General features: G+C 42.4%; 1 protein-coding gene across 1 annotated transcript in view; it reads left to right on the forward strand.

Moving 5' to 3' along the window:
• The first annotated feature begins 1,751 nt into the window (after window positions 1-1,751).
• STARD9 (StAR related lipid transfer domain containing 9) overlaps window positions 1,752-12,661 on the forward strand; it is a 98,209-nt gene continuing 87,299 nt past the window's right edge. Inside the window, exons 1-2 of the mRNA XM_421162.8 lie at window positions 1,752-1,862; window positions 11,340-11,409. Of these exons, the coding sequence (XP_421162.5) occupies window positions 1,816-1,862; window positions 11,340-11,409 (117 nt within the window). The 5' untranslated portion in view covers window positions 1,752-1,815. The remainder of the gene's footprint in view (window positions 1,863-11,339; window positions 11,410-12,661) is intronic.

Below are 12,661 nucleotides of genomic sequence, written 5' to 3' on the forward strand. Positions count from 1 at the left end.
CTTTTATGTGTTGAAAGATGTGTTGGTAAAACGTCACTGGCAGGACATCTATAAATCAAGAAGATTGATTGTCTTTGGAGGATGTCCAGTTTCATCCTGAAGACCTGGATCAAACTGGATGTGATGCAAATGTATTCCTTTCTATTGCTGCAGCCTTTGTTATCTGAATTCTCTGTATGCCCAACTTTTTGATTTCAGTTTCTAAAAAGAAGCCCTTTAATTTTTCAAAGGAGCCACCAGGTGGCTCATGGCCACACAAATTTCACTCAAACTTATCTGGGAGCTGCATCAAAAAAAGTAGGAAGAAATACTTGGCTCTTTGTTGAACACACTCTAATCAGATTTACTTGTAATTGGTCTACCCAATATTAAATATTTGAAATTTTCAGAGAGCTACATCATTCTACGGGGTATGATGTCCAAGTATAGCTTAAAAATTCTCTAATGTAATATACAAGTGCAACTGAATTTCCTTTTGCTTTCCTTTCTGCTGCTGCTGACTGAAGTTAAAAAGACAAACAGCTTGGATGAAGTGGAGCAGAATGTCAAGAGAAAGGATCTGAGAACAAAGCTGGAGTTTGAGTCCCAGAAGCCTTAATGGAGTCTCCATGTGAACACTTGGTATATGACATTGTGCAATCTGAGCACAAAGTCATTCTGATTCAGGAAAGGTCTTCCACACAGTTGCAGAAGAGCTGTATTTTCCCTTTTTCTGAGATGGGAGATAACAGAAACTAAACAGAATCCAGACGTTTAGTCCAGTGCCTTTATCACAGGTTTAACCTGTTTCAAATTGTCTTATGGTGACGGTTTACATCAGGTAAATTAAAGCTATTGTAACTTAAGACTTTGAGAAATAGGATGAGGACAGTTATGGTTACTTTGTTCACCATAATTCCTTGAAATACAGATTAATATGCACATTTTCCTATATCCAAAAAGTTGAACGTATTTCCTTGATCTACTTTATCCATTATTGGAGAGTTGACTGTGGAGATGGTAGAATTTAGCTAATGCCATTAGCTATGGTCAAATGAAGTCATTAAACCTATTGACATGTACAGCAATTCACAGTGTGTAGGGATTTGTTTTAATATCTCTGTGGAGGGTCACGAGTTGGGCAGAGCGTTGAGTCTGAAGAACTTCAGTCTGGAAGGTCTCTGTGTTGTGGTACCTTTCATTTCGATTCAATAATTCTGCAGTTTAAGAAACATGATCTCATGAGGAGAGCTACACTTTAAGTACAAAGTGTAGGGTTGTTTTAAATGGCCTATATGACCTATAACTGACAAAACTTCTGTCAGTTCCATAGGCTGAGATTGCCTTCAATCGCGCTGCCGCCCTCACAGCCCGCGCTCCCGCCCTCACGGCACCACCGCCCGCCCCGGGGGCCTCGTGCCTCAACGGCCGCGTGTCGGCGCTCGCGCCTGAGCCGCGGGCGCTCGCTGCAGCAGTGCACGTGCAGCGGAGCAACGCGCGAGCACCGCCTCCTGGCTCCTTATCCCGCCAGACCTACGGTAGGCGCAGCGACCGCCGGCTGGCTTTTAAATAAGCACCAAAAATGCCCAGTTACGCTGCTGGAAGGGCTGCAAAATTTACAGCCCGGCCCGCACAGCTGTTCAGGGCAGGGTTTTCCCCGACTCCCTCCGGAGGTTCCCCTGACGCTGAAGCGAGGAGGGCCGGGGTGGGCTCCGCTGTGTTCCCGCCCTCGGGGCGAGGCGAAGCTGCACGGGACGGGGCGGCTCCTCCCCGGGCGCTGGGTGGCCGCGCCGGGGGCGTGATGCGGGACCGGGGCTGCGAGGCGTAAGGCGAGCCATGGCAAACGTCAAGGTGGCCGTGCGGGTCCGGCCTCTGAGCAAAAGGTGCGGCGGGGTTCACGAAGGGACGGCTGCGAGGGGCCGGGGAGGTACAGCGCTGCGGCCGAGGGGCGGGCAAGCGGTGGGCAGCGTCGGGTGAGGAGGCAGGATGTGTCCCTCAGGAGTGCTGAGGAGCTGAGGAGGTTGCTCGGTTTCTGTCGCGGAGCTCCTCCAGGCAGATCGATTATCACCCAGTGCGAGGGAACGTGCTCTTCCCTTTGGTTGTGGCTGTTTGTCCCGAGCAGGCGGGGGCCGGATATTCCCTCTGCCCCTCCGCTCTGCTCCCTCCCGGCTGCTCGGCTGTGGTCCCGGCCGGCATGCAGCACGGCCCGGAGACAGCTACCAGCAGCACGGAGGGCCGCTGCACCGCGTCAGTAAAACCGTGCGAAGTTCGGAAGTTTGGGGAGGAAAAGAAAGGAAAAGCAAATTTTAGCGTTCAGGAATTTGCTTCTGCTGTTAGAGAAGTGCTGTAGCGCTTCAGGGGGAAGTGATCTGAGGACGGGTCCGAGCTCCGAGGGCAGCGCTGATGTGGGGCAGCCTTCCCGGTTAGCGTGAGTCCCACACAGCGTCTTCTGGCTTCGCGGGTCTGTGGTAAATGGCCCTCCTACGGAGAGGAGTTCTCGTTGTGTTTTACCTTTTGGCTCGTACTTAACGGATGTAAAAATCGGTAATTATATTACACAAACATGTTTCTTTTTTAAAATATAATTCTGATCTATAACACAGCTGTGAATGGAACACGTTTTGACAGTTGATGGTGTATTTTTAGACAAGTTGCAGCACGGAAATAAGCTAAGTTTGGCCTTTCAATGCTTAGTGGTGCTTTAATGCTGGAGGCATTCCTTGATTTTATTTTCTTCTGTATTGTTCATTATTCCTAGCGTGGAAGTATTGACATTAAAATGAAAACCTGGTAAAGAGATCAAGCTATTCATGGAACCATTTTGCAGAGTCTTGCAGGGTTAACCAGAGGTTGAAAGAGCTTCGAAGTTTGACTTAGTGATGTATTTCGTTGTGCAGCCAGTGACATTTCTCCCACAATAGCATTTGGCTTTACATCGCATTTGGCTTAATGTGTCTTCCCCAGTGGGTAGTAGGTAACTATGCATATGTCATCGTAGCGTTAAATTGTGCCCATAGCTCTGTCAGGTGAGGTGTGACGAACAGGGAAACCTTTGGCATAGTTGAGAGGGTCAGTGGTGTGATAGGAGCGTAGTTTGGAGGGGTGGATGGGATCCCAGACAGCCTCCTCTACAAGGGCAAATTAAAGACACTGACGTGGAGATGCAACAAAGGAAAGAGGGAAGCTCACAGGTGTAACAGGCAGATGTTGAATAACTCCACTGCTCCACCTGTGGCAACCTCACTGATGGCTTGTGGTATTTGACCATACAGGCCATAAGCTATTTATTCCCTGTACTGTGTTGCCACAGCTGAGGTCAGCAAAAAACATTCCAGATGGCTTTTTATACTTTATAAAAGGGAAGGGGAAGTGGTTCAATGCTGTCTGTGAAGGCTCTGGTGGGAGAACTTGCTTTCTGGCCTTGACAAAAGTTACCCAAACATAATGATTTTGAGGCAAATAGCAAATACTTGAATACTTAATGTAACCCTGAGAGAGATCAGTGGGGGTAGAGGCTCATGCTTTTCGTTCTAGTTTCTTAAACCATCTTCATGTTCTGGTCACATGCACCTCTCACACACTTGATACACACAGCTGTGATGGCCATTAACAGATTGCCACAGCTCTGGGGACCTCCAAGGTACTTTGGAAGGAAAAGCTTTCTACAAAAACTCTTTGAGTAAAGCTGGATTGAGGTACTGTTGTGTGTGCAACTGCAGTTCCAGTGATTAAAGTTTTCATTTTCAAGAGTTCTAAAAAGCTGTGAGCAAAGGCTAGCACCAAAGTGTTAGTGGTCATTTCTAGACTATCCAAACTTGTTCGCTGCTACATTTAATATATGTGAGCGGATGAACTCTGGTTTTGCAACTTAAATTTACACAGTGTTCAGAAGTTAAAAGGTCTATGGGAGATCATAAAATCCTACTTTCTCTTTAAAGTATCCATTTATTATTATCCGTATTATTCACATCTGCTATTTGTTACTTAGCATAAGGCCAAGTAAAGAGAGGTCTTTTTGTTCTGTGCCTGTACAGTGCCCATCACAATGCATTCTTCAACAGAGAACTCCTACGCACAAATAATCCCCAGAAGCTAAAAAGCACATACAGTTGTGCAGAATGCAGTTTTTCCTTTCCTTAAGCTTTTAAGAGCTTGTAGCCAACGTTCTTCGTAATGCCATCCGTTATACAGTAAAAGACTATGCTATTTTTTGTCATCAGTGCATTGTCCTGAGAGTGAAATCCTGCCAGTATGTTCCCCAGAGTGGCATTGCTTCTGAAAATCTTTATTACACGTTTGCCATTTTGAGTACCAAGAAATAAAGTAAACTTGTTACTTATGGGTACACAGGTACTCGTGCATAACCATGTTCACTCCTCAGAATGAAATATGGAAACTTGAACGGCTGCAGTAAATTGACTACAGCAATAACTTCCAGGTGTGAAGCAGGAGCTAGGAACTGGTGAAATCCCTTTGTGGTTTATTTTCAGATATATTCTTGCTTGGTCTGTTAGATATCAAACCTTTGTAATGGAAGCCTAATGTTTTTGGCTGAAGGGTAAAAGCTGTCGATAGAAATGCTTGCAACGCTAACATGTAACTCTGTGAAGTAGGGATATGGGCACTCTTTCCAATTTCTCCTATGTTGCTGTGGCATATGCTGCAGCATGGTGGTGTGATACTGGATCTGATCCAGACATGAGAGTTGCATGGCTGGCTGAGGAACAGGGTAAATTACCTTGGCACTAGGGCGTGCAAGTTCCCCTGGCATGCTTTCTGAGAAGGTCACAGAGAGTATTGAGAAATGGGTCCTGAGGTTTGGGAGCTGCATGTGTAGCACCCAGCAAAACAGAAAGTATGTTCTGCTGTCGGAAAACTCTTTTCAGTTGCCTGTGGAACCTGGTAAAGAAGAGACAGGCGAGGACCCTTTAATGGAAAGGTACTCTTGGTATCTTTATTAACTCATAGATGAGCTCACCATTCTCCATGAGCCTCAATGACGTGTCAGTGAAAGAGTTGCTAAATTAGTGAATTAACCCAAAAGCTGCCCTCGACTTTTTGTGCTTTGCCTGTTTCCAGGCTGTGACTTGAAGGCCTCCAGTCTGCTGCTCCAGCCCCCTGTCCCCTGAGGAATTCTTGATCCCATCCTGCTGGCAAATGGGAGCACTGAAGAAATGTTTGGGTAGTCACAAGTGGCAAAGCTGAGCTGAGCTGTGCTTCCAGCTGTGGGGGTGTTCACTGTCACAGTCTGAGCTGCAGCAGCAGTTTTTGTCATTACTGCTGCCATCTATGGTGTAGATTTCTAATGGCCTTCCTATGGTCATTATGGCAGAAGGTAACGAGGCTTGAGGGCAGGGTAAGGAAGGAGGAGTTCAGTATGAGATCTCTAGACCATAGACATGATAGCTGTGAGCTTGAGAGTACTTGTCCGGGGTAGTAGTAGGGAAACTTTACCCACAGTTCCCATAGTTTATTCAACTTGATATACACTTGTGTTACATACATCTGAAGTGTAATGACATGAGGTGTTGGCATCATTAATACATTTATATTTTTGTTTACAATTTCAGTTTCTGATTAAGTTAGCTTTTCTGTATTTTTAGAGAATTTTTCTTTTTTTAAAAAAAAGGTTGTATTTATATTTTTCTTGGGTGAAAAGAACAGGGTTTGCAAGGAGAGGATATATGTTTTCCATTTAAATGGTAGATGGGAGCTTTTTTTTTCTTCTTTTTGTTGCTTTTCTCTGACTAACTTAAACTCTAAAGCTCAAATACATGTTGGAGAAATTAGCTGCTATTGGAGTGTTGCCATCATCTCCATCATCTCTAGTAAGTGCTTTACTGGATGTAAATTGAAATAACTTACTTAGAAATATGTATATATTTAACACATTTCTTGTGCTAATGTAAGAGATGAAAATTTATCTGGAGAATGGATGAAGCAGGATTTGGTTTTATTATTTGGCATATGTTCCACATGGACGTAATTGTCAAATACAGGACAAAATACTGCTTTTTCTTTTCTCTTTCTTTGCTCTTTTTTTTTTTTTTTTTTTGCTTATTTTTTATTTTTGAGAGAATGGTGACGTTGCTCGTGATTTCTAAGAGACTGGAATGTTTCTGTGAAAGGAAAAGGTCTAAATATAGGAAAAAATAGGTGACAGATGCAAGAGTAGGAAACACCTTTTAGCTTGTTCAGGATTGTTAGGATACCTCTCATGTTATTACAAAGTTCAGACTAAGGCGTGCCATTGAATACAGATGTGCCAGTGAAGTGTCTTCTGCCCTGGCTGTATGGTGGGAAAGCTGTCTCAGACATCCAAGAGTTGTGTCTGAAATTCTGCACAAACTGCATTGGTTCTGCATTGTCCATGATTTCAAGCTTTTTGTTTTGTTTTTCCACAGAAGAGCTGATTTTTTTTTTTTTAAGAAAACTGATTTTGTGTTTATAAAGGAGTTCTCTATCCCAAAGAAATGTATTTTAACATTCACATGTCCTGTTTTGTAACCTAGCCTATTGTTAAGGTTACCTTAGCTTCTTTTCCCTTCTTTCACTCAAATTAGTTATTTTCCTTTGCCTAGTGTATTATTTAAAGTTTTGTGTAAACTATCACTGAGATGGCTGCTCTTTTCTCTTAGTAACTATACTTGGCATTAACAGGTCGTTTGCATAAGCAACATCTGTGTTTTTATAAGGGCACTGCATCAGCAACCTTTCCCAGATGTATTCTTGCAGTCACACAGAGCACGTTTTCTAACTTTTCCATGGGACAAGCTTTCTGGCTTCTTAAAAGGACAGGACTCTGTGTGCTCTGAGCATCCAAATGCGGCAAGGCTACTGCAGCCATAGACAGTGATGCTTCTGCTGATGTTATGTGACAGCCCTATGCCTGCTTTGGTGCAAGCTGGGCGGAGCACAAGGTGCTAGCTGCTGGTGGGTCTGATGTCTGAAGTAAGAGGCTGACTCTTTCTTTGCCTCTCTTGTCTGCGAAAGCATCTGCAACAACATCCTAAAACAACATCACCACAGCCTTTTGAAACTCTTTTAACTGTAATTTTTCATTTTCATAGAGCACCAAGTCCTGTAAGTACTTTATGGACATCAGAATTATTTGGAGCAGGGACAGATTTTTTGTTTTATGCAGCAAAATAATATCAAACATAATATAATTATAGACTTGGAAGGTTATTTGCTGGGCAGTTTTGATTTCTAATACCACGCCTTCTCTCTGAGGAAAAACTGTGTTAATGTAAGAAGATGTGACTGTACGCATAGATATCACTGCTCATCTGCCCTGGGCATGGTGCAGAGGTTGGAAGCTGCACTTGTGAGACCTTTGTGCAGTACACTGTGAGATACAAACACTGCGCACGTAGAATTTGGGTAGAGTTTCCCCTGTTTCCTTTTCTTTAATCCTTCTCTTTTAAAATTCTCTTGTCATCTTTCTATCTGCGCTATAGCTTTTTTAAAAAAGTTTTGAATGTCTGTTTTTTAGAATTTAATTGTTCGCTGTCGGAGCTGATTGTGGTGGAATAAGATAAATAATTAGGCAAGAGATGAGGGTGCATTGCAGCATTCAGTGAAACAGTCACTTGTTTAACTGTGATCACGGACTGTGGTTCTGTCCTATTGGAATGAAAACTGACCAGTATATCTAGATTCTGATTTCCAAGGAAATCACATGGCGTAGGCACGTTTTTTTGCTAAAGTTGATGAATGTCTTGTTACTCAGTAAGCAGCTGGGGAATCAAGGGTGGAAGACTATCGGCTTTGATTGAAACTGGACTGTCCGGGGTGCAATATTGTTTTAAATCCTCCTCCTTTCATACTTCTTGGGTGCTGGCGGTATAGATGAGTTTTTCCTCTCTGCTTCCCTCTTCCCCCAAGTGCCTCTGTCTAAGAGAGAAAGCAGTGTCGTTTCAAGGCTGTTCGAAGCACTGGTGAATCATGAGCAGCACTGGATTGCTCCAGGAAGATGCCTGGCACTCTTGTTATAGCAGTGCAAGGCTTCAAAACTGGTGCGGACAGGGCCACCGGAGGAGCCCATCCAGCGCTTCTCATCAACATACATATCAAGAGTCTGAATGCGATCAAGAAAACGTTGACCATTTGAGCAGGCCTTTATCTTGATGGAGTGCCAGCAATGGCTCAGGTTTCTCTGCACCAAATATTCCTATTTTTGATGCTGTATTATATTTGCAAAGAACACTAGGGGGAAGCCACACTGATGGTGATTTTTGTCTATCGGATTGCCTCAGCTATTATTAGAGCCAGTGAAAGCTCTGTAGATAACTTGAGCTGTATGTCTAGGATAGCAACGTGTTGTCTTGGTGAACTTTGTGTACTTGGCTTCAATATGGATTTTTAAATGATTTATTGACATCTGTTCTGAATTTGGTAGGAAAGTTGCTGACTGGGTGTGCTCTCCTTTTTTGCAAGACCCAGTAAAATACTGACTTAGTAAGAAATATCCCAAATGGTATTGGTTGTCCTGCATAATGAAAAACACTGAAAACAAATTTTAGGTGGTTTTTTGTTTGCTTTTTTTTTTTTTAATTGCTAATACGTTAAAAATAAATCCTGCATTAGCCAAAGGAACTGTGTTCATACTGTTTGTAGCTTGTGAGTTTCCCAGGTTACAGCAGCAAGGCTGAGGATACAGGTGATGCCAATGTCATGGAGAGATGCTGTGCTGGGGAAAGTTGTGGTTGTGGGTACAGAAGCTCTCATGGCTGAAGGCACTATCAACTGTCAGTGCTGAATTCTTGAGGCTGAAATTGGTTTTGGAGTTAGTTTGAGTCATGGACACTGGAAGGAAAAGCATAGGATGCTTGCAAGAAATGAACTGCAGGGTTATTTTTAAGATTTGTATGAGAAGGTGTGTACTGCGTTCTTTCAAGAACTGTTCAGGATTTCTCACGTACTTGAGTGGCATATTTTGGCTTTATTATGTCTAATTACTTCAAGTATTTGGTGCTCTCTATTTGTAGAAGCTGTTTTGTTGTATTACATGTCTAGTGCTAATGACTCCAGTGTTTTTGTTTTACTGCATGTACATGTTTTTAAAATAAACGTGCAACTTTCAAAAGTCAGCTCCTTTGTTCTCTAAGTGCATGACTGTTATTTGAGAGGGTGGAGGAGAAGCGGTGCACATTTTATAAAGCCTAAAACAAACAACTGCCCTTCTTCCCACCCACTGCTTTCTCCAGCTTTGTGTACCTATTTGCACTTCTGCACTCTGCAATCTGACCTAGTTTCTGTGCGATCCAGCGAGATGTGGAAACGTTGCTCTGAGGGAGCCTTGATCCTCCCATGATTCTGTTCTGCTGGCTCCTTCTTCCAGGTCTTTCAGCATCTGCTGTCTCTCTGGGATTGTGTTTGCTTTGATGGGCTGCAAAAATGATTTGTCAAAGGACTAGCAGCTGCTCAAGGAGATTTTCCATTGAGCTCCCCTCCAGTTTTGGCTGGACTGGCCACAGTAGCTTTGCTTCCATTGGGTCTCTCCTGTAGCTCCTTGTTGCAGCCCTGCTGCTGCATTTTGTATTTTTGTTACTGGTCTGTCACAGAATTTCTTCTCTGAAGGAGTGTTTGGGCACTGGAACAGGCTACCCAGGAGGTAGTGTAGTCACCATCCCTGGAGGCACTTAAGGAATGGGTAGATGTAGTACTTAGGAACAGGGTTTGATGGGCGGTATTGGTGGTAATGGCCTGTTGGCAAAGGTCTCTAAAGTCATCTAGTCCAATCTTTGCCAACCTTACTGATTCTATTTAGAAAGAACTCGTTCCCTTTCTCCCAGGTGTAAGCTGCTGCAAAAGCGTTCTCTGTTCCACCACTGCATACCCATGTACTTTCTCTTGCTTTGGCAACTGCGTGTTTGTTTTCTGATCACAGCTGATCTGAGTCACTATATGGGGGTGTGATTGCTAGATCAGACACACATGTGCACAGACACAAAAAGAAATGAGAACACATGTTGAACACCAATTGTCCCTTCCAGTAATAGCCGTCAGCTGAGATAAGTAAAGTAGGCAGTGAACCTACATCCAGAGCAAGGGATTAGTTTTATTTCTGTTTGCTGCTGGCTTTCTAGTGTGAGTCTTGAACAAAGCTACTCAACTGCTACATAGTGAAGAATCATCATTACCCTGTGCTAGAGTGTGGTGTGGTAATTGGATTTTCTTTTGCTTCTATTGTACTGTCATTATATTATAAGTATATAAATATGAGCATTTTAACTTTATATTTGAGAATGATTTTTATACCTTTAAAATCTTGTATTTGGAATTTCTTTATCTTGGATCTTCAGTAATGACTTTATGAGTGTATTGGTGCTTAGAACCGTATAAATACACGTTTGTAGGGTTTGTATGGCAAGTGTGGGCTGAAGGCAATGAGTTTCTTGTAATTTAGTACTGGTGGGACTGAAGGTGCTGACTGTTGTTGAAGTTTTCTTACATGTTCTGTGAGAATACCCTTACTTTTAAAGCTACTGAAAGTTACTAGAATTGTTCCACGCATGAATGCCTGTTTCAGGCAGGTGTTTCTAATTATGTTTAAACTTCATCTGGAACAGTTCAGCAACTATAGAAGATGAGGTTAAATATTTGAAAGTAACCTAGAGTGACCTTTTATTTGAATTTTCCATTTGTTTGGAATTGGAAATTTGGTGTGTATTTTTTCAGTTGAGATTTGAGCAAAGCTGTTCAACTGACCAAAAGGTAGGCTGCACTGTGCTATGTTCTGGCTGAAAGTTAGCTGTCAAAGAAAGGAGAAATTGACTTAGAAAGTAATTACATCCTGTACAAATGTAAAGAAATCCGTTAAAACAGAGATTTGGAGTCACGAATGGTCTATCAGTGGTCTATCAGATTTTAGTTTTATAACCCTCATTTTGTCTTATCTGCCTTCTAACTAAACTGATGATGCCAAACCAGGTGATTACCAAGTGATTTTATGCAAATAACATATAGGAGTGTATGGTGCTTTGCAGCTGTGGAGCAATCAGTCTATTTACATTTCAGGACAGGCTTGTTTTGCCAAAAAGAACTTTCTTGAGAACTATGTGGTGAAAACTAGATGATAATATCTGACAACACTTCTGTCTTGGTCTGTGACTTGGATCCTTACTCCACAAAACGTTGCCAGTCTACAGGGGCTTCACTCTGCTTCAGAGTAACAATGCCAGTGTACGTTTTTGAGGTGAAGTTACATTCCCTTTAGGAATACAGTGTTTTATGAAGTGTTTTGTATCTGTTTTAAAACTCTTGAAAGGAAATGCAAATTTCTAGAGTTTATGAATTTGAAATGCATCTTTGTGTCTTTGTATTTCAAATGAATTTTTGAATGTGTTTGATTCCAGAGAGTGTGCAGAAGGAGGAAGAGTGATTGTAGAAGTTGACGACAAAGTGACAACAGTCAGAAATGTCAAGGTATGCCTTTTGTTTTCTTATGCTTCTCCTGTAAGAATCCTGGTGTGATGCTTTGCTGTGTTTGTTTGGCCACTTGATCATTTTGAAGGAAATACTAAGGGGTACATTTAAACTAGCATAGCTCTAGAATGTATTTTTTTTCTTTTTTTTCATGTTGTCAGGGAATGTAGCATCTAACTGTTCTCTGTATTTTGTTCTTTTCGAAGCTACTGTGCTTTGACTGCAGGCCATTATTCAAAGCTGTTGGTAATTTGTTTATGATTTTGTGCTTATCTTACTGTTACCAACATCTGGATGATTTCTTTCCCTGTTTCCCTCCTCTCCTATTTGTACTTGGAATGTGACTGGCTTACGTGAAATGGAGTAAAATGTGTTCAGCTACGCTTCAGGCCTTAGCAAAAGACCAAGAGCTATTAGAATAAAATTAATGTGGCTGTCTTCCTCTGTGAGCTCTGGAGTCTACATACATAGGAATCAACCCTGTGTTTTGGACTCTTAAATGACTTAAAACTGCTGTGTGCCTTTACTAAATTAATGAAATGGAAACCAAGTAATTTTGTGCTGTCAAACTTCTGTCTGCTTGAAAAGCAAATAAATGAACTGTGGGATTCTAAGAGATGGATGTGTTCTGTGTTTCTTTATAGCTGTGAGGAACCCAGTTATTCTAGCTGGTTGGCTCAAGAGAAATATTTTATGAGGTTTTGAAGAGAAAGACGGGGAAAAATAGAATGGATGGTCTTTGAGTTTTTTACGGTTTTCTGTTATAACTTTTTGTTAATGACTGTGGGTGTTGTTTTTTAAAGACAGAAGGGGGAAAAAGGCTAGCTGTATGGAATGTCTCATGGATGTAAACTGTTGCTAATTATCTTTATATTGCATTTCTTTACTGGGGCTGGTGTTGAGGTGCTGATGCTTCCAGAGCTTGTTTAGTTCAGTCAGCAAAAGTGCCATTGTTCTGGCTGTGAGTTACCATTGGTAAGACAACAGTTCTCCTGAAAATAGGACTAAAAGCTGGCAGTGATCTCCTTCCTGGTCAGGTGTGAGTGACTTTGCAAAGCTGTATTTACAGAACCCAAGATTCACTACTCCCTTGAACAATTTTCCCCAATTCTTTGCACGTATAATTAAGCTCTCAAAGAGGCAGTTGCTTTCCAGCTGCAAGCTGTCCCTAATTTTCTTGGGGAGGGCTTTGGTTGCTATGGCGATGCTGCAGCAACCCCACCCCCGCCAGCTGGGTCAGACTGCAGGCAGG

Source organism: Gallus gallus, chromosome 5 (genome assembly GCF_016699485.2).
Source record: "Gallus gallus isolate bGalGal1 chromosome 5, bGalGal1.mat.broiler.GRCg7b, whole genome shotgun sequence".
In the NCBI taxonomy this organism is placed as follows: domain Eukaryota; kingdom Metazoa; phylum Chordata; class Aves; order Galliformes; family Phasianidae; genus Gallus; species Gallus gallus.